General features: G+C 27.4%; 1 protein-coding gene across 1 annotated transcript; it reads right to left on the bottom strand.

Annotated features, from left to right (window-relative positions):
• Positions 1–588: 588 nt before the first annotated feature.
• Positions 589–23,340, bottom strand: LOC129959097 (putative FERM domain-containing protein FRMD8P1). Its single transcript, XM_056071907.1, has 12 exons — positions 22,768–23,340; positions 19,349–19,546; positions 18,780–18,956; positions 15,726–15,827; positions 11,798–11,856; positions 10,409–10,575; positions 6,897–7,082; positions 6,636–6,765; positions 5,893–6,048; positions 3,659–3,773; positions 2,779–2,868; positions 589–2,655 (listed from the first exon to the last, which is right to left on the bottom strand). Exons 1-12 carry the CDS (start codon positions 22,895–22,897, stop codon positions 2,612–2,614), a joined length of 1,554 nt encoding a protein of 517 aa, XP_055927882.1. The 5' UTR covers positions 22,898–23,340; the 3' UTR covers positions 589–2,611.
• Positions 23,341–23,622: the final 282 nt, after the last annotated feature.

The raw sequence follows: 23,622 nt of genomic DNA, 5'->3' as shown, positions 1-23,622 counted from the left end.
TCATGCATTAAAACGCATATTCTCTTTTTGCATTTGCTTCAAGCTGTTTCTTTCACGGAAACTTTTTTTAAAAACACCAGCTACCCCAAAGTTTTAAATGCATCTGTAGATTACAAAGCGTTTTAAGATCTTTAAAAAAAGGAACGTAAAAAAAAAAAAAAAAAATTCTGACAGCTGTGAGATAATTTCTTAGGGCACAAATTTATTTTCAAGCTTTTAAAGTAAGAAAAAAATATTTTTTAAAATATAAAAGAAAAACTAGTGTTTTAGTAGTTAATACAAAGGGTATATCACAAGGATAAAAAGAAAATACCCTGACTGATAATTATTAATATAGAACAGAATAAGAAGTTTATTTTTGTAGTGAGACTTAGAAAAATGAGGCTCGAATTATTCAAATAGTAAAACATATCCTGCGGATAGTAAAATATTTATGAGTATTAAGAAGGATGACAGTTGTAATCATTTAATTTACTTCTTACATAAAAATAACATTAAAGAACTCATTTTAGGAGTATATTTGCGATTTTAAAGGAAAAAAATCAGACAATTGGTTTATCCAATATTTATTGAACTGCAGTTACATTCAAACCTTATGAATACCATATGAAAATTTGCATGCACATTGCCTATACTTTTAAACACAAATGTATTAATAACAATTTTGATGAATATTTTGTAGCACAATAATATATAATATTTTGAAAATTACTAGCCAATTTTTATAACCTTTGAAAAAATATGCATGCAATATTTCTTAAGGAAAAACAAAATAAAATTAAAGCAGAATAAATGCTCCAATCTTTATTGTTATCAATTTAAGAAGAAATATAAATTTATTTTATAACACTTTCAGGTCTGAGCTATTTCGATTATTTATCTCTACTTGAGCGCTAAGGATTTTTATACTTTTCAAGATTATTTGGATAATATACATTAGGTTAACTTTGTAAAGGAATTTTAAATTGATTTCATTCATAATATCGAAAATATTTAAATGCGTTAAGAATTACTACTCAACGAGACATTATTGAATAAATTATGTTTTAAAAATAAAAAGTTCATCATACAAAAACACTTTTCAACAAATATTTTAAAAATAAATTTGAATGGAAAATTAAACACACCTAATAATTTGCATTTGAAAATCTAAAAATTACAAACGAGACATCGTGAATCGCTATAATAAATAATGGTTTCGAGAGTTAAAAAAAACTCTGATTTCAGCTTTGTTTCTAGATTGGTTTATAAAGGTAAATCTGTTTTGTGCTGGCAATTTTTTTTTCGGAACTAAGAGGTTTAAAGAAGATATCTGAAAGAACAGCGACCATATATAGAAAGAAATTTTATGGCCCAGAGGGTTAAAAGCTGATTCCGAGAAATACTTGGGGTCAATCCGCTCTACAGAAGGCAACCGAGCTAAGACCTCAAAGCGTTAGAAGTTAATAAATTTTAAATTTTAATTAACACGTCGAGTTTCTTGAAAATAAAACCTAACTAAAGAAATAAAGAGTTACATTTCATTAGGCATGGATACTATTTTTAATTGAGAGAAAAAATATTTACGCCGTTGGAAATTTAAGTTTTATATTCAAGCAATATAAAAATCACTTCATATAACACAATTGATATAAATATGTTCAGGACACAATAGTTATATAATACCGAGTATTAAGTGCTCATTTGTGTAATAAGAGTAATAAAAACGTTTACATTATTTACAATGGAATGATATAAATAAAATTACAATCAATTAGCATACACAAACAGTTTGGTGTGGGGCAAGGAACAGAAATTATATACATCTTTGAGACAAAATCATAACAGTATTCTTTCATACAGGCCATTAACAAATACAAACAAAAATGATCATTGAATTCTGTTAAAAAATACAGGATTTAAATAGTAAAACAAACATGATTTATCACAAATTTAATTTTAAAATGCCCATTAAATGAAAAATGGTATTTATAAATGATGGTTAGAGTCAAAACTTAATTCTAACATTCCTTCTTTGTAAATTTAGTTTAATTATTTATGCGATCTACGAAAATAAACAATCTCACAACAAATTTTAAAAAAAATTTAAAAATATGTATGTTTTAACTTTGAAACAAACTCATACATAATTAAATCCATAAAAATGTAACTATTCTCACATTTCAATAGCTTCACATTCACAAACAAAAGATCATGTTTGATATTTGAAGCAAAGTACAAATACATACCTCTATCCATATATCTTAGGAAAGTATAAAAAAATTAAATATGAGAAATGAAAGCATCCTGTCCTAAAATGTTTCACTCGTAAAACTGGTACAAATATAAATATTAAATAACAATAAATTTATGAAAGTACTCATTAAACAGAGTAAAAAGCAAAGTAACAAGCCAACAATTGTAATAAATTCTTTGTCAGTAATTTTTGAGTGATTTTTTTTATTAATATAAGATATAAAGAAATAAGACATTGGATAAAGTTACTTAAGTGTGTAAAAAGAAAAGTTCTCTTTTATTTAAAACTATAATCAATCTTCGCCAAATCTCCAGTGAACACAAACTTTATATACAAATATAGATTATATTATGTTATAAATTTTAGAAAAAAAATTTATTTTTTGAATGACCATGATCTTGAGGCTTGCACAGGCTGACCTAGAATGAATAATTTATGTTGTTAAACATGTATTAGAAAAATAAAACATAAGTACATATGTATACTTGAAGTATAATAGCAAATAAAACTGCATATATAGCTTGAATGTACAAATATTGTACCTGACTCATTAAAAGTAGTCAAAGATAATCTTTTCAATTTTTCTTCAAGATAAGCTTCAGATGACAAACGTTTTGTTGTGATTGGAATTACTAAATCAAAAGAAAACATGAAGAAAATAAATCAGTTATTTTCAGCAAACAGAAATGCAGAAAACTAGAATATTTAAAATTCATGTCACATTATTCGAATTATTTTGTTTTGAAACACCTCATTTTGATTAAGATTCATTTTAGCAGTGCATTCCCAGATGAATTCACACGGAAATAAAACAAATTTCACATCAATAAATTTTTTAATAGAAATAAAAGCAGAACAATTGAAATAGAAAATGATAAATTATCTTGATATAATATTTTTTTGTCAAATGCATTCAATAATTTTAGTTTACATTTGAAATTAATATTCATTGAAAAATTAAAAAAGTTGTTTTCGCACCAGGAAATCTTACCACTTTAAATAAACAGTATAATCTACTTCCTAATTTGCTTTCTTGTATGAAGAAAGAACAAATTAATTTTTTATATACATGGCAAACGTTTTTAATTCACATTAAATATAAATAAAAATTCATTACCAATTATAACAAATGAATAAAATAGCTTTTTTAAGCTTGTATAATTTAAAATATTTTGTGGAGGAATCATTCATAAAGTCATGCATCGTAATAATTCTTACATGTATATCTTTATTGCATTTAGTGTAATTAAACATCAACTTCTAGTGAAATACTATCGATACATAGTCATAAAATTTATAAATAAGGTAAAGTCTAAATAATCAATTCTTGGTACAAATTACATTGTTGTTTAATAAGCGAATTTTTAAAAAAATCTCGATAAACTTTTGATAGTATTTCAAATCATTATAAAATTATAGTACCATCATCATCTTCATGAGGTATAGATATGAAGTTGTCAACTTGATCTTCACACCAAGAAGGTCTTTGCTTTAATTCTTCCACAAATTTCGATATTAATTTATCCATCATATTGGCCTATGAAAAATATATATGCTAAGCAACGTGACTTTTAAAACAATTTTAAGCAATAAAAAAATAACAAGCAAAATTATTTTTTTGTTAACAGCTTTTTACAAAAAACAAATTTTATAACCAAGTTGCATAAAATTTTTAATCATAATTAATTTCAGAAAATAACAAAGGATTATTACATAAATCAAATCTTGATTTTAAGAATGAAATTTTTAAAGAAACTGGCAAAGTCGAAAGTATATTTATAAAACCATATTTTAAAACAAATGGGCAACAAAATCTTCTGCATGATTAATTTTGTAGGAAGCGGAATTTCCAGGATGTTTTAAAAAATGAAACTCATTGATTAAGAGATGCTTAGATTTCATACAAAGAAGATGTCTATTTTTTTACTTTAATTTTTTTAAATGTTTCATACGTCTTGTATATGGCAAACAGATTTTTCTTTAAAGAGTTCATTTCTCCCATTTGGGATATACATTATCTAACAACAAGTTTGGACACTCATGCAAATGAGGAAATATTCGTTCCTGATCTACGTCACGCCATCAATAAATATCGTGTAGGAAATTTCATTGCCATTTGTCGCATGCAAGAAGCCCTGAAATTCAGAGCTGTCTGACTTCGAGAAAGGTGTAATTGTCGGATATTATAGAAATGGCGGATCCTTAATGGATATATCTAGTGAGTCAAACACTCCAAAATCGACAGTGGGTTTTGTGATTAAAAAGTGGAAGGTGAGTGGTGATTGTCGGAATGTGTTTCGACCCGGCAGATCCATGAAACTAAGAGACAGAGATCGATGCGTGGTGTCCAAAGAAATTCGAATCAAACCGACGGTACACATACTCCAGGAGTTCCAACAAGCATCCAGAATTGCTGTTTCGATTAATACCATCCGCAAGAAAGCACATTTGCTTCGTTTCTATGGTCGTGCTGCCGCCCATAAGCTTTTGATTACAAAATACAATCGCGCTGTTCGGCTGAGGTGATGCAAGGCACGTCGAAATTGGACCGTAGATGAGTGGAAACAGGTTCTCTGGAGTGATGAATCAAAGTTCAATCTCTAACAGTCGGATGGCAGAGTTTGGGTTTGGCCTATGCATGGAGAACGCCTTTTGCCAGAGTGCACTGTGCCTACAGTAAAGTTTGGCAGATTAAGAATTATGATCCGGGGATGTTTCTCGTGGTATGGACTGGGAACCTTGATCCAAATTCATGGTAAGCTCAACGCCGACTCCTATTCTACTATTCTGGACATCAATGAGCCTCCTACACTGTGGCAATTTTACGGGTTGGATTATTGTTATTTCATGGATGAAAATGCCACTTGTCATGTTGCGAGGTTCACCATGGATTGGGTATGAAGACAATGAGGTGAACCGAATGGACTTGTCTGCCCAGAGACCAGGGTTGAATTCTATAGAAGTCTTCTGGGACGAATTAGATCGCTGAATTAAGAAGTGTAGCAACCATCCAAAATCAGTGACAGCACTTGTAAGACTTCTCCAAGCCGAGTGGAAGATAATGCCACTGTCCAAACACTTGTGGAAAGCAAGTCCAGGAGGGTTAAGGCTGTAATTACCACAGGTGGGGGCTATACCAACTATTGAATATTAATAAATTGTGTTTATCTCTCTTATCACAGATGTCCAATTACTTACTGGTAGATAGTGTATTATGTTATATTTCAAAGAAGCACTAGCCGATTTGGGACACAGAAGGGAAAACAAAGAAAGAAAGAATATCAAAATTTAATGCGTTTTATTATTAGTGGAGATGGAATGCGAAATTATAGTGCAAAATTGCTCCAAATATGTAAATACAGATTTAAAAACACATTTTTCTCTGAACTATTCTGAGGATAATAGAATAGCAATGTGTTACATATGTTTAAATTCAATCATGTTTAAAGTCAATAACTATATTTTATTCTATTTTTAATAAAGACACTTTGATTTAATACATAAAATTTTAAAAGCTTTCTTAAAGAAATTTATAATAAAAATATTTTCAGGTTTCCCTCAGAATGTCACATAATAATCTCAAAATTATTAATTATAAAAAACAACAACAAAGAAGTAAATAATTGAATAAACATTTAAAAAATATCATTCTTTACCTGATGTGAAAAAATTTGAATTAGTTTCGAATCTCTGGCCCTTTGTCCAGGAATTTTGAACTGAATAAATAAACACGGAAGGCAATCAGGATTATCTTCTTTATTTGCAGCATAATCCCAAGACAAATTTCTAAACTTCATACTAAGTAGAAGACACTGAAAACAACACAAAAAGATAACTGACAAGTGCTGAGAATGTAGCAAAAAATGACATTAACAATAAAAAAATCATGCAAATACTCTAACTAAAGACCTTATAAGGAATACATTTCAACTTTATCTGAAATAATTTGATTCTCTCATTCAAATGAGAAAACGATAGCATAAATTTAAACAAAAATTATGATCTATCATGGTAAAATACAATTTATATCAAAATAATTTTTATACTTAGGATAAATGAAACTATAAATGGAAGAGAAAAAGTGCATTATATAAACACATGTAGTTGAAAAAGTATATATATTTCATGATGATAAAAAAAATTAGTAATGTGCAATTCATAAATTTTTTTTTCTTTACAAAAATTCTAAATATTACATAATAGCATTAGAGAATTTGGGGAGTCATTACTAACTCATTTATAAAAGAATAAATTTTTGAAAGTGTCTTTAATAATTCAAACCATACAGCAAAATCATATATTTGAATAATGCTATAATTAGTGAGATTAATTCATAGTATTTTATTCTTTCTGAATAAAATTAAAACAGCACCCATGATGTGTTACAAATGAAACTCACATGATCAGCAGCATCAATAATATGCACACCTTCTCTGTTAATCCCAATTAAAACCTTCTTGTCAGGGTGATCTAATAAAAGTGCTAAACCCTTTGCAGGTTTTTCCACTTGCCCATGGAAAAAAGCAGAACTAAAATAAATAAATACATTAAGATCAGAAATATATATTTAAATTATATCAAAATTGAAAATGTTTAAACAAGTGTTTATTCACAACATATCTAATGCACAATACTATTTTATATAAGTATATAAACAAACCCATAGTATGGTAGAGCCCAACAGAACTCCATGTACTTTCTAAGTAGCTTATATCTCACAGTGTTCGTAGGTATATTCCGATACCGATCTAAAAGTCTATGTTCTGGACCAGGTTTTGCACTTACATTAAGAAAAGACCATCTGTTTTTGCATGCATAATCTGGTAAGTAGTCAGTGATTTTACTCCTAGAAATAAACAAAAAAAAAAAAAAAAAAAAAAAAACTATAATTAAAGGAAAAAAGAGCAGAATGTTAAAAATCCCAATATAGTTAAGAAAATAAAAAATAAGAATAATAAACTCTTTTACATTCTACTGTTAAAAATACAATATTTCAACAATATGTAATATAGAACTTTAAATGGTTAATCACATTTATGAAAAAATAATTACAGCAAATGTAAGTAGCTACTAAGAAAACATAAGCATATAAAGATAAGAAAGGGTGTCCAGTTTAGTAGAGAAAGACAGATCTTATTGTTAAATGAAGCAAATTGAAATATCCGCTTGATAATACTGTATGTGACGTCATCGAGTGAACTATATTTTGAAAATCAAAAGCAGATGTCCCCGAATGTTTATGCCGTCATGTGAGAAATAAATATGTGACTAAAGGCCTTTTAATTTTATTTTTCCAAAGATAAACAACAATGGGTAGACGCATCCCGTGAAGACTTTGAATGAATATTTTTAACATTGTGGTATCTTTGGTACGATTCGATTGCTTTGGATTAGAAAATTAATAGGAACTTTAATATTTAAAATAATAGGAAACTTTAAAAGCAAGAAGAAAATGATTGAGAATTATATTTTTTCTCAGTTTAAAGAAAATTGAAACAATATTATTGAAAGAAGTTGTGATTAAAAACACTTCATATTTTAAAGATTCAACTCATTACTCCTCATTGACTGCCCCCATGCTGTTTAACAGAAATTTCTGCAAAGTGAAGATGGTGGACGATTAGTGATGCCAAAAGTATTGCTGAAGCAATATGCAATATATATTGCAGAATATATAGCATATTGATTATTGCAAAATACACTATTTATTGCAATCCAAGGAACTCGGATCGAAAGCCGAACTTTTGATTCTTAGTTTATCAGCTACAGCAACCAATTACCCAAAAGCGATTGAAAGACTGATATATATCAGATATTTGTTAAGTTTCCTTATGATGAATGGTGAACGGATTTATTCTCTCTCTGAGTCTGAAGGAAAGTTAAGAGCATTGTAAAGCCTGGGGAGGACACAAGAAAAATACGGAGACTTCTGATACTGTTTGTGCGAAATTGTTAATATGGAGAAATATAACTGCTTAAGAAAAAGCTGGAATAACAAACAGACAGAAACCAAAGAATCTCAATCTTTGGAATATTTAATGAACTTTCTTCGATAAGAAGAAAAAGGAGAAGAAATGGTATAACAAGCTTTTGGTTTCTTCCCTCCCATCAGAGTTATTGAAAGAACTTCCTCATGCGATAGGTAAAACAATTAGAATCGACAACAACGTCAGCTCTAATAAGTCTTCACAGATCAGAGAATAAAATTCACAACTGCATTTTTTTGTGATAAACCACATCCTAATGAGAAATTTTGTTCCCATGAGGAAAATGACTTCACCTGCTAGAAAGCTATCATTGTAGGAAAAGGTGTATTTTCTAATTTAAAGAAACTGACCATTTAAGTAAATTTTTCAAAGAAAGAAACTAATTCAATTGTTTTTATTGCAGTAACCATCATTTTAAAATAATGTTTTTGGAAAAAGAACAAAATAATGAATTGAAAGAAAAAATTAAAAAACCTGAAAATTCTTTTTCATTGTAGATTTATTTTTTCAAATTCTTCCTTATATATATATATGTAAATCTAAAGAAAATCACTCACGAAGTAATAGACATGGACAATCAATGCAGTTGACAGTATTATGACTCAATTTAAGACATCACCACTTAAAAGTGATATACTCATTCACTTACAGTACGATGGAAATGATATAAAATCGAAATAAAATGACATGCTTCCTGTTGAGGTCAATAATTTAAAGATGTAAGTTTGAAACTCTTTTTGAAAGGAAAAGAAAATGGTTTGCAGTTTTACACCTAGGACTGAGAATAAAGGGATTTTGAATGCATTAAAAGGAAAGAAAATAGATTTTACTGATTCTTTCTGGAAGGACATAGAAATTAAGTCTTTTGATCAGTGCAGATGTTACAAGAAAATTATTAAATGTAAATATTGATCAATTACTGTTTTGCTTAATGGCCATAGAAATGGAAACTGGATGAACTGTGTGTGGAAAAAGTTCTTGAGGAGGCATATTATTTTATATCATCCCTCTGTCGATAATATTTTATATTTTAACAACATTATCAAGGCATAACATGAAAGTGTCAGTGAATAAAATATTAGGCGCTTGAAATTTTAAGAATATTTCCATCCAATTCAAGCCAAAAGGAAAAGGGTGATCTTCATTTAAATTTGAATCTGAATTTAATGTTCAAATGACGTATCTTTCCGACGAGGGATATGAATTACTTCTATGGTAGAATGACTCTATAAATTTACTTAATAAAAAACAAGTAATCTGGAAGATCATGAAAGAATAATTAACATATTAGGATACGAAGAATTTATAATGGATTATCAGAATGTTTCAGGACTAGGAAAAGTTCAACGTTATTGAACGCGTGTCGCATTTCGAATTGAATAAAGATTGCCATTGTATATCTAACAGGTCAATGATTAAATTAGATATTCATACTACAACATTGCAATATGCATAAATATAACATGTAACTGTAAAGTGGGATCAGCAAAAGTTCAAAAATAAAAATGATTTCTTCAGAAAAATTATACAATTTTTGTAACATTTTAATGAATTTATATATTCTAAAAAATATAAACTAAACTTAATTTTCAGCAAAAAATGACATAAAAACCTACTTGTACTATTCAAAAGTTTATGATTTACTTGGTAATTCACCAGACCTAAATTCCATTGAGAACTTACGGAATCGTTTAATTAAGATGAATTGTACGATAACAGAACAAATGATACAAAGAGCCATACAAGTGTGGTTTCACAATAATGAAGTCAAGAATTTTAGAATAAAGTATTATGGACTAATTTAAGTTTAAAAAAAAAGGAAATGAATTAAGATTTAAATTTAAATAAGAAATATCATCGCATTATATATATATATATATATATATATATATATATATATATATATATATATATATATATATATATATATATATATATATATATACATACAACAAAAAAGGGGGAAAAACCCAGAGGACCGAAAAATAATTCATGCATTTTGAAGTTGATAAATAAAACAATGATTAATTACTATAGAAGACAATTTCAATAAATTTTGCATTGAATTTCTATTATTATTTATATTAATAGAGAAGAAAAATACAGATGCATAAATCTACACATTTACCATCATAAGGGGAAAATGCATAAATTACAATGAAGCAAATACTAAACATAAACGTACCTGAAAAACTCAGCAGTATGTATTTGTGGATTAAATGGACCAAGTTCTAAACGAGCTTGGATTCCAGCTAATACATCACAATCTTGAATATCACAAGGATAACGCCCTTTCAGAATGTTATATTTTGCTTCTTCATATAACAATTCCAATATTTTCATATCACATATCTGTTTAAAAATTAAAATGATAATATAAATAAAATGAAGTTAACATTCAAAAGATATGTGAAAATATGGAATTCAGAAGATTCATTTGTAACAACTGAAATTTTATTATACTTTTAATTGGTAATATGCCGATCATTCCACAATTTTACAGTGCACAGTACAACATCTGATTTTATGCATAAAAATTAATACCTACTTAATTAATCTTCCCAAACAAGGCTTTTAAACATTATTAATAGTCAGAGATTAAATGGATAATAAAGCATATAATAGCTTAAAAAATTACACATTTTGACATGCAAAGAATTATAAGCAGAATGTAAAAAACATTTTGAGTCCAGTGGTAAAAAGAACAGTGCTGTACAGACAAGTTACTCCTACTTTATCTTGGTTAACTATTTTTAAGATGTCTTATAAACATACATACATTAAATCTGAATATAAAAAATATTATAAAATTTAATCTATTGATTACAATAAGACATAAAAATGAAAAATTTAATATCTTAATACAGAAAGAAACATAGTTAATGAAAAAAAATTATAGCAATTCAATTTATTTTCAATTAAAATAAAAACAAGATGAGAAAGAATATGAAATATACATCTCACTGCTACATTTCAACAAGATTATAACTTTAATTAAAGCACCTCATGTTTTGACCTAAATTTTCCTAATGCCATTTTTAATATAACAATTTTAAAATATCTAACATATTTTGACAAATTTATTAATACATTTAATATAAGTAAAGAAAATATCCAAACGAAATGGCGAATAATTTTCTTTTAGAATAGAGCTTCAATTTGGAAGAAATAATTACGTATATGCTTAATTTTAATAATTGTCAGAACAACAATTTACTTAATGATTACGGGAAGGGAATATTTTCTGTCCATAGTATCCAATATGTTTACAGAAGTATTACAAGCGCATTTCATTAATTAATCAAAAGTTGAAAAAGTAAAATTTTAAGGATTTGAGACACATTTGTTTTATATAATTCAAATTATTTCAAGAAAATTCAAGTTTCAATCAGACTTGTGATAATATAGAAAAAGTTAATAAAAGACACACTCAACATTTTTCAAGAAAGAAATGATTTCAAATCATTTATTGCTTTTCTTATTCATCTTTTATCAGATATCATGGTAAAACTGGTTTGAAAACAAATGCCTACATTTAACATGCACATCAAAAAATTTAGAAGTAAATTCTTACTCTCATTTCATCTTGTTTATCATAGAAAACATTCCTTCTCAAATACAGTTCAGGCTCATCTGAATGTGAAAAAAAATAGATAACTCATTGAATTTATGTGATAATATTTCAGAAAAAATGAACATTTCACTTAGCATATAAAACATTTATACAAGGACTTAAGTGTTGTGTAGAGCAACAATACATTTGAAAAAAGATGAAAAAGAGCCTCATAAAAATTTATTCAGCATAAATATAATAAATAAAAATTTGACAAATGCAAGTTATCAGAGTTACACTAATATAATTTGAAATCTAATGGAAGATACACTATTAACTCTATCATATATTAGATTTTTTTTCCAAGGGTACTTTCTCAAACATCATTGCATACATGTTTACCAATTTTTTTAAATATAATAATTTTTTTCTGTGCAGATAATAAATAGAATATTGGTAAAGCTCATCAAGTTTTGATGATAATTTTTAAAAATTACTATAGAATTTCAAAGATTTTATAGAAATAAAAATATATCACAACAAAATAAATCAATGAAAAATTTTTTTAGTCAATTAATTTATGAATGAATATATGAATTTTATCATAAAAACTTTATTAATAAACAGAAATTAAGCTTTAAAAAAATTTGCACTGAAAAAGTATAAAGAATTTAACATTATTTTCTTGCCTATTACAATTACTTTTGAAAAATAAGTTATTAAAATTTAGTTCAATTATTACTACAGAAACAATATTGACATTCACAGCTGCAAAATCGTTTCCAAGTTAAGATTCTATAAATGATGTTGGTGTCACATACATTCAACTTTATCATTTATTAAAAATAATAATTTTATTTACAAAGGATGATGTAAAATGATAAACTATTTACAGGAGGACACAACATCAGCTCAAAGAAGCATCATGGTAAGCAGGAGAATGTAGCAATACAATGCAAGGAATTATAAAAATGAAAATTGAGTTGTTTCTGTCTATCAGATATATTATGCTAATACAAATACTACTCCCAAAAAAGATACTTTACAGAGAGATGAAATGTATCTCACTAGCCTGCGAATTCTGTTTAAGAGAGGTACTGGCAATTGTATGAACCCGAGTTTTTTAAAATTAATTTCTGTTAACTTTTCAGCTTTATATTTTCTGACAATAAATCAGTTTTAGATGATGGTAAGAGATCAATAATATTTAAGATTGATTTTTTGTGAAACGATTGCCGATGTTGTGATATGTTGAAAGGAATTTTGTACATGTAATGGAATATTTAGACTTTCAACATTTAGAGAGCTCATAGTATAAATTCTTGGATCCTCATTTACAGATGGCCATACAAACTTTGATGTCAATAATTTGGTGGTAGCTTTGTTTCCAGGATGTGCAAGGTTGTGAACATAATCGAAAACGATTTTTTTTGGGGTGTTCTGGTATATAAAGCCAATTTATTTTTAGTAGAACTATCACAAAATATGTCACAGTTGGAATTACATACATAAACTTTTTCTAATTTTAGCAAAAAGTTTTGAAAAAATGAATTTTCTTTGACTCTTTATTTGTTTCTCAACCAAGAGCATATTGTATATGTAATTCGTTTACGCTAGGCAATGTATCGACAATAATGTTTTTTTACAAAAATGTGCTGAATATCAATAATGAATTACTCAATGTATTCAAGATAACTAGTCGCAGATTTTTTTTTGGGGGGGGGGCGGGGGGTTGATTGAAAGCATAAATTAGTGGTTTGTGGTTGGTAAAAACAGAGAAGTTTCTACCTTCCGAAAAATATTTAAAGTATTTCGCTTAAGAGTATGCAACCAAAAATTCTCTGTCATATATACTATAACGTTTCTAGGTTTCAGTTACTTTTCTTGAGAAGAAACTAAGGGATTGCCAAAAGTTATCATATAAATGTTGTAGTACAGTTGACCAATACTATTATCAGATGAGTCAACCATTAAGGAAATGTATGTATTTTCTGCTGGATAAACTGGCATTGTTGAATGGTATAACCACTGATTGTTTTGAATGGTTTGAAACTCTTCTTCAGTCAACTGAATTATGATCTTATTATTCTTTCCCTTTATGTACTTACACACAAAAAAAGCTTGATTTTCTGTAAAGCTAGGAATAAATCGATGATAAACATTGATAATTCCTAAATAACTTCATAATTCCTTTACAGTTTCAGCAAGCTTGAAATCTTCGCTGACTTTTATTCTTTCTTTAATCGGTTCGATGCCAATGGATGAAATATTAAGATGTAAGAAATTTTACTTCGGATTGAGAAATTTTGCATCTTGAAGATGTTGAAATTTTTTTTCTAAGATCTTTAGCGTGTTCAGCTTCATCCTTCGATGCTAGGGGGATATAATTAAGATAGCTTAAACAAAAATGTAATCCACGAGGAATCAAATGATGAAATCATTGGATGGTTTGTGCCGTATTTCACACTCAAATGTCCTTCAGATAAATTCACACAGACCAAACGGAGAGCAGATGTCAGTTTCCTCTAGGTCGGGTGGTTATATTGGTATCTGGTACTAGGCTCTTTCTAAATCAAGAGTTGAAAATATAAATTCCAATATATAATTTTAATATTTGGTGCTAAAAGTTTGAATTTCAGTGCCATGTGCTGCGATAAAAAAAAATCTAATGGCGTATTTATTTAAAGGGACTACAAATATGTCAACTATAGGACGATTAAAAATTGTTCAAAGTTTGATTCTGAATCGAGCAATTAGTTTATCGGATTTTCTTTTTAAAACTGACATGGCTGCACATATTTTTTTTCAGCATTTCTTCCAAATTTAAAAGAATACCAGTAAAATTTGTATCGAAATGAAGTGGATTTTAATCGTCTTCCATTTCCTCACGATTAGCTAATCCAACTAATACAACAAGAATTCTCCAAATCTTTTCACCAATCCGGCTATATCTACTTGTAACATTTATTTCAGTTGGCTAATGACGCTAATGGTGGCGATAAACTCACTTTCATAACTGAGTATATTTCAGACATATAATTTTACTAGTCATATCTGCGTTATCAAGAGTATCTTTGCTTATTAACAAAATGATTTGCGAGTGCTGTGGAAGCACTTTAACCAGAAGATTTTTTTTCAGTCATCAAAGAATGAATTTCTCACCAAGTTTTCCATCTGCTGTAAAAGATTAGATGGTCGTTTATCGCCAAATTCGAGGCCGGTCAATAGTTTTTTTAACCTTGCTTCTTCGGTATCAATTAATCTATTCAAAAAGGCCTTTTTCATAGAATCATATTTATCATCTTGCTGAGGATTTCATAATATATCTGTAGCAAAATGTACGTAAAAAATGTTTTTATCAAAAACAGCAATGGTGATATTATATTTTGTCGTATCTTGACTAACACTACTATTAGCTAAGTGTGCTTCAAGTTAAAAAATAATAAAAAAAATAATAATTTTATTTACAAGTAATAATACAAAATTCACAAGAGCATAGTGCATCAGCACATAGTAGCATCATGATAGACAGAAAAATGTACTAATAAAATGTATGGAATTATAAAATTAAAATTAAGCTGAGTAATTTTTGTCTATGAGACAAGTCATGCCACTAAAAATTCTTATTTACAATAGAAACAAAGATAGACACCAAACTATAATTAAATAAATGCAGTAAATTCCGTAAATAAATACAACTGTTATTTAGAAAAAGAAAAGAATTATATTTAAATTTTAAACTGATAAGTCCTTAGGTAATATTTATTTCCAATTAAAAAAAATCATAACTAAGCTATGTAATACACTTTTGTTCTTTTTTAAACATAAGACAGTAAACCTAAAAATTAACTATTTAAAAAGGAATAAAAGGTCTAGAAACCATTTACATATTACAATGCCTTACAAAATAACAATTATAAAAAATGTATCTAATCATAGATAAATTTACCCTTATCTAAATGCTTTGTTGATGCAGATGTATATTTTAAAAGTAAAGTCATCCACTGCTGACGCGTGTGGTAGGGACGCTGAAAGCTAGTTAATTGTAATTCTGTAAAGACAAAAAGGCAAAGCATGAATTCAATTTTCATTTAAATATACAAGAAATAAAATAAAATTAAGAAGATTACAAATTAAAACACAGATCATTAAAAGCTTATTTTTAAACATGAATAAAAGAATCAAATCAAAATGTATAATCTGAAATAATAAAATAAAACATCAAATGAATTTATTTTTCAATAACATGAGCACAATTCAGAAAAAGAACAAACGGTGAAACTACCTATATATATAAAAGGTGGCACAGAAATCGCGCTTATTATTTATTGTAGAATGGTAATTGTCAAATATAAACAAGCCATCATACGAATTTCAGACTACTTCATTCATCGAAAGATTTTACAGGCGCATTGAATCGAACGCTTCGTTCAATTAATTAATGGTTCGCCATGTCATCAAACGGTACATTACGTCAATGAAAAGAAGATATAAAAGAAATATGAATAGACTTCGAACAAAAAATTTAATCGAGTACAAAACTAGGCTTAACCATCGTCAGATAAGTAATTAGGATAAGACTTAAAATTGATATACGATTTCTCTCAGCAAGCACATTAAAATCGTTCTAATCTCCGAAAACTCGGCAAAAGACTATCACCCTGGATTGATACCATAAAAAATAAACGATTTTTAGAAGTTACAATAAAAAACTGCCACAATTACATATGGCGAGAAATCGCTACAAAATATTTCAATTTTGACGACTTTTATTAATCTTTAGTCTAGCTATAATCGTTATGATTTCTCAACAGAAATTGATATTCATATTTTTCAAAACAATTATCTTAGAAAATACGATTTTTGTATTATCTTATGATTAAAAAATTACAGTTAATGATTCGATTTCATTCTTATACAATTTTTACTTACTTTTAATAATATTTTTTAATTTAATTTAATACACCATCTGAAACAAAATTTTTAAATGCTATGAAGGAATTCAGACACATCTATCAAAATATTCAATCGCATGTTTTTACCGATCATTAACTAAGTGCGAGGATTTTCATTTTCGCCTTTATTTCGCAATATATATACACTTTTTAATTTGCAGTAAGCTAATTCAATTGAATTTCTTTTCCAATCGTATCTAATAACAAATTAATTTAATAGCCTAAAAAGTCAATAAGCTGGGCGAACAAAGTAGTAACGAAAAGGGTTAGTTATCTTATATTTTTACGCATTCAATCATTAACTTTCAACATAATGATTTCATCCTACATAAAAATATAGCAGAAAGTCGGAAAGTTATATCAGCTTAAAAAAAAACTATAATTTACATTTTGTATTTTAATGAGGGGGAAAAACCCCATTGCTACAATTTCCAATTATATTCAACACTGCATTTTCTTTTATTCAGAATACAATGTTACAACATATTTCATAAATCCATGCAAACATTCTGTTTCAATTATTTTTACAAAACCGTCATGAATGCAATCTTTGAAAAGCAGATATTGGATTTGCCATGTAGTTTTAAAATGCACACCAATAAATAAATGGGACAAGGACAAATACTGCTTTTAAATGCTCTACTTTTATATTATATTTTTTTAAAAATCGACAAATAAATAATTAATAATAAATAAATAGTACGAATATAATAAAGTCTTGCTATAATGTAAGCATTAGGATATCATTTATTGCAATCGTTTGCAACTAATTTTTAAATTATTAAAGGATATTTAACTTTCAGCCTTCTATTACAGAAACTAGTTTATAAGAGGGTAAAAATGTCAATTATGTATATAATTAAAACAACTATACACTGCATAAAAAAGTAAGTTTTACTTTTGCAAAATATAATCTTGGGATTAAGAATTTTTTTTCTTAATAACATGAATGCATACCATTTGTTTCCGTTTTACTTTAAACTTCCAAAGGATCTTATAATGTCAAATTTAATTCATTATGATACACAATTAATCAACACAGAATTCTTTATATGCCTCATAATATGCACAAAACAGAACCACATATTATTAGGAAGATTAAACTTAACTGCATTTAACTTTCAAACACTTTAACAAATTCTTCAATTTAATAAAAGAATACTGGATAATGTACCCTTTATCTAGAACTATAATTAGATCAGGGGACTAAATTATGTTTAAAATATATACCCTAATTAACATCAATCTAACTAAATCATCTAAAAATATGATGCTAGTATAATTCTTAGTGAAAATTAACAATGCAAACACTTTCCCAGATCCTTTCATCTTTGTTATGTGAGAAAATGTAACAGTCTAAGTCATACATAAAGAGTTTTAATTTAAATTTAATTTTCATTCACTGTATAATTAAAACGTTATTGGCTTTTTAAACGATGAATGCATGATTTACGATTTATCTAATTTACTACAATTACAATAGTATATGTAAATAGCACCCGAGTCATAGTAATTATCTTTCATCCTCTCTCTTCCGTCTCATTTGTTTATTTTTGACTTAAGAAATGTAAAATATTGCCTTCATATAGATTTCAAGTTTGGTGACAAGAGCATCCATGCCCTCCTTCTTAAGCCAAGCAAGAGTTTTCTTATGTTCCTAAATTTCTTCCACTAGATTCTCAAAGAAGATTCTGCTCAAACTTGTCAGATATTAGCACAAAGTTTCTCCATAAGTGATGACTGTTCGTTTACATTTGCATAGTTTTGGGAAAGTTTACAAGCATGTAAAAGTTAATGAAAACTAATAAAATTCCCTTTTCTTCTTTGGTTTGCACTTTAATACAGTACTGACAATTAAAAATCTATTATTTTCTAATATGGTTTTTGTTTACATTTAATTAAGATGTGTTGATTGTCTATATGAATATATGATTACAGTTTAATAAAACGCAAATGGATTTTTGTTTGCTTAGGGGTCCCCAAATATCCTTTTGCCTTATCCAAAAACAATCAAAATTCCAAACAATTAAAACATAAAAATAATTCACCTAACATAGGAGAAACAAGCCACAAGCTGAAAACATCTCGAGCACTTGCTGGAAGAGACAAATCTTGATCATCTTGTAGGATTAATTCCATTAATTCTTGAACAGTTGCTTGAGAGGGATTTTCACATTCGACACATAATACGACTCTGTTCATTAGCATTACACAAATATCCTCCTCTAAAAAAAGAATTTATAATGAACAAGAACAGCAAAATATTTACAAAATGATTTGTAATTTATTCAATCATTTAAATCTCTGCAAACCAATCAATATGAGTCTGATTAATCAATCAGAAACATTTTAAACAATCATTTTTTATTATACCATAAACTTAAGTTTTTTTTAAGATATTTCATAAATGGAATTACAAATCATTTTTATCCAGAAAAGAAATTCCTGTATGTTGACATGCAAAGATTGAATTTGTAGGAGTATTGATTGGATCTCAATAGAATAAAATATTTAATAGTAAACAAATAAAAAAAAACTGATTTCCTACCACTATAAAGTTTGGAAATATTTAAAAAAATCTTCACCAAAGAAACTTGAAACATTCAAGAAAACTCACTTTTAACTTGCTTTGGTGTACGTGGATTAGTATCTCTATGCCATTCAGTTGATGTGTTAGACAAATAACATGTCTGGGAAGGCTGGGAAGGTATCAGGTGCCTTGGAATGTATTCTGGGTGAACAGTTCTATAACCAACAGGGTAAGATCGAGGTAATTCCCATTCTGGTACTCTGTCATCATTGATTTGTAAAGGACCTAAAAAAATATCAGCATTAGTAACATGCAATGCAAAGTTGCATGACAAAATAAAATTGAAAACTCTTGATAATAATCAAGATAGTATCTTTCAATCTATCTTGTTAGTTTATTGGAGAATTTATTATGATTTGAAGAATTTATTAAAATATCAAACATTATGAAAAATATTTTTTAAAAAAACTATTACTACTGCGAAAAAAAGCAGAATTGTTTTTTGTATATATTATACACACATAAGATACTTTTATCATTCTAATTATTCCTTACGAATGAAAATTGTGTGAATCTGGGGTGGGAGAAATAAAATATGATGGATAATTTTGTGTATAAGTCATTAATTTAAATAATTATAAGTATCTACAGAGTTCAAATATCTCAAGCTCAACAACATACATAATTTTACACTTTCTTGAACTCACTAGAGAAAGTAAAGAATTGAAATAACATCTATACATAATACAGGTTATGGAAAAGTTATACATTAATTTTAATATCAAATTTGAATGAAATACAGGAAAATTTTAATGGTAATAAACAACCCAAGAATAAAATGAGCTCTTTTTATTGAAAAGTTATAGAATTCTACTTGCAACAAGTAGAATGTTTATTCACTTATTTTTTCTGTTTACAGATGTTCATTTCTTTCTTTCTGTAGATATTACCAATTCATTTATTGTAGTTGTAGAAAATAATATTTCTCCTTGCATTAAAAATAGTCAACAAAGGATAAAATATCTAAAGTTTACATTTGAAAAACAACCAGAAATAAAGACAAAATATTTATTAAGATATAAATAGCATGTTCTTTACTTTCTATTCATTGTTTGAGAAATCTGAACCAATGTTCCTAAAAGAATTTTATCTGTTACTTTAGTTTTTTTTTTTTTTTTGTAAATATCTGTTGCGGAATTTTCAAAACATGTTCTTTTTATCCAACATTCTGTTTGGAAGGTTTATCCAAAATAACGTTTAAGAAGAAAGATGATTCTGCTTTCTTTGTCACTGAAGATGATTGCCCCTTTATTGTGTGAAAAGTCAATAAGAATATAAGATTAAAGTAATGACAAAGAGTAAGTCTTGCATCAATTTACTCTTCTCTTTAGTATTTCTGACTTTCCAACTAATTATGGGCATAATGCAAAAAAAAAAAAAAAAAAAAAAAAAAAAACGAGGATTTAAAAATTATTGGTGTTTCATCCCATACTGGTCCCAGTGAGTTTATTTTAATTACTCAGCATTCTTTTCCTTATAACTAAGCATGTGACTTTTAGGTACTAAAATTGATTATATGCACATTAAGGTAAAGAATAATTAGGAATTTGCAAGCTCAACTTATAATTATGTAATATACAATGCAACTTACATATTTATATATCTGAAATGACTGTATATTTTTAAAGTTTGTTCAAACAATATTCTGTTTATTATGGAAATTAAAAATTTAATTATTTCAGTAGTATTTTACAACCACTAAATGCCATTGCTTAGCAATTGTTTTGTTACCCATCATCACTTAAATTAGAACCAGCACTATAATACTTTTATTATATAATACAATAAAAGTTTTATTAAGCTTTCATAAATACTATGAAAAACTGGTGAAATGTAGAATTTTAACAAGGCATAACAATCCTTAAATGGACCAAAGTGTATCTAATAAATATTAATATTAAGACTTTAACCTCAATATATATGTGTATGCATGTATATTTCAATATAAAAATATCTACTTACATCACTTAACAGCATTATTGATTTACAAGAAGAAATACACAGCGAAATATTTCAATTTTTTAAAATTAAAGTTATTTATTAGTTCAAATAAATATAAAAATTTACAAATATCTCTAAAAATTACATTAAAATTTAACTTTCATTTAGGTTAAGGTCATGCATGAAAAACATTCCATTCAAAAATAACAAAAAAGAACATAAAATAATAAAGAAAGGCCTTAATGGATGTGTTTCATTTTGTTGGCAAAATACAAATATTTCAGTACCTATTTCAGAACAAAACATCATCGTAAGGAAGCTTAAAAGTATTAACCACTTTAAAAAACTTAACTTGTGGAATTTGTTTATAGATAAACCATAAATAAATTTATATTTAAGAAGTATGTTCATATAACACAAACACAAAATATCAATTATTTACATAATACCATTCAGCCTATACTGAGATTTTACAGATATTACTTTCAGAGAAATAGATAAGTGATATAATTATAGATTCTCTATCATAGTAAGAATTATAACCATCTGTTAATTTGCAATTTTTATGTGATATTTACACAACAGCAATAATAATAATTTCAAATGAACTATGCTCTAAAATAATTTTCTAATCATTCCACCTCTGACATCACTGTAACTTCAACTTCTAAGTAAGTGCAGGCTATTCATTTCCTTGTGGAATCACAATGCTGAGACAACAAGTCCTTAAAAAAATTATATAAGTTCAGAATATTTATTTCTGCCTCACTAGTTGTTTCATTATGATGCTTTCGGAATGGCTTGGACAAAGAAGTTATAAAGAATTATAAAGAATGAAAAGTACTAAAGAATTTCTATGCCTGCTTCTTCAAATCCTCTTTTACTCAAGTCTATCTATCTAAATACGTAATTCTATAAGCATCTATTATTTTGAAGTAAATGATCAAAAATGAATTGAAAACAATGATAATTCAGCAAAAGTAAGAAAGGATACAAAACTCATTAATTCTGCAACTAACAGAAATGTAGAAAGACAATCTTTCTACTTTACAGAAAGGTCTTTTCCAAAGGATTCTGACATTGGATAATCGCCTGCCAATAGGTTAAACAACTATTAACATAATAATATTGACTAACTATATTATATGAATACAGGAAGAAAAAGAGGTATAAATAGTTCCAATTTAAATGGCAAAACTAAAGAATATAGTACAGAATTTTTTCCAATTTCTGCCAAACAGTAGAAAACTCTCCAAATATTAACTAAAGAACATGGTCAATTTACCATATTTGGCAATTTATCATCTATAAAAAATTACAGTTTGGCATTTGATCTGTATTCTTCAGTTTAGCCAATCAAATATTGCTTAGAACAAAATTTCCTCATTAGTAGATTGCATTTTATCTACAGAAATGCAACCATTGATAAAATAAAATGAATTAATATGATGATTTAGTTATATCTGAATGCCTGTAGTATACAATGTGAATTAATTTTTCAATACCTGTAGAAGAGGTGTGAGGTGAGTAGTGGAAAGAATGAGGTGGATATTCGAAGCCAGCTTCCCCACATCTCATGACGGTTCGATTTCGACTGAGAGTTCTGTTTTCAAAGTATCTCAAATCATTTTCCATTTGAAGCACATCAGATATTTAAGAATGACAACAAAAATATTGGAAACTCCTCGCAGCAGTTACAACAGAACAAATATTAAGCAGAGAAATAAAATATAGCACACATTTGGTATTTAAAACAACCTCTAGTAATGTTAAACTCACAATGAAAGAAAAACTATACGATTAGTATTTACGATATTTAATACTAAAACATGTTTCAAAACTTTTTAAAACACCGCGCGTTTAAAAAGAACATATGGAAAATAGTTCCTCAGTTCATAATAAAATATACTTAAAAAGAATTGCAATATTAAACTGCTTTCAGATAAAACATCCAATTTTCCAACAAAAATTTACACCGTTTTCGCAGGCCTATGCTATTTGAAAATTCGAGTTTTTCCAGAAATCCTTTGATTCCGACAAAAGTTCTTTATAAACAGTCTTTGTTTATTGACATTAAACATGAGGAATAGAAAACTGCTGTTGCCAAATCGTAAATAAAAACTTTGGTTTCGATTCAAAACTAAACTTACAAATATATCAAATTTTAAAATCCATTCTAGGGCATGTATTTATATCGATATATATATATATTACTGTTTGATCAAAAGTTACAGTCGCTCAAAAAAATATATGAGCACCGATACCTCTTCAGTTTTTAACAGAATCCCTTTTTTTATCAACATTTTCTAATGTGACGCCCAATTGGCAAAAGCAGGACATTTTTACAGGTAAACTCATCT

This window comes from Argiope bruennichi, chromosome X1 (assembly GCF_947563725.1).
Source record: "Argiope bruennichi chromosome X1, qqArgBrue1.1, whole genome shotgun sequence".
NCBI lineage: Eukaryota > Metazoa > Arthropoda > Arachnida > Araneae > Araneidae > Argiope > Argiope bruennichi.
Note: the sequence above shows the minus strand (reverse complement) of the source record. Positions and strands in the feature narration are given on the sequence as shown.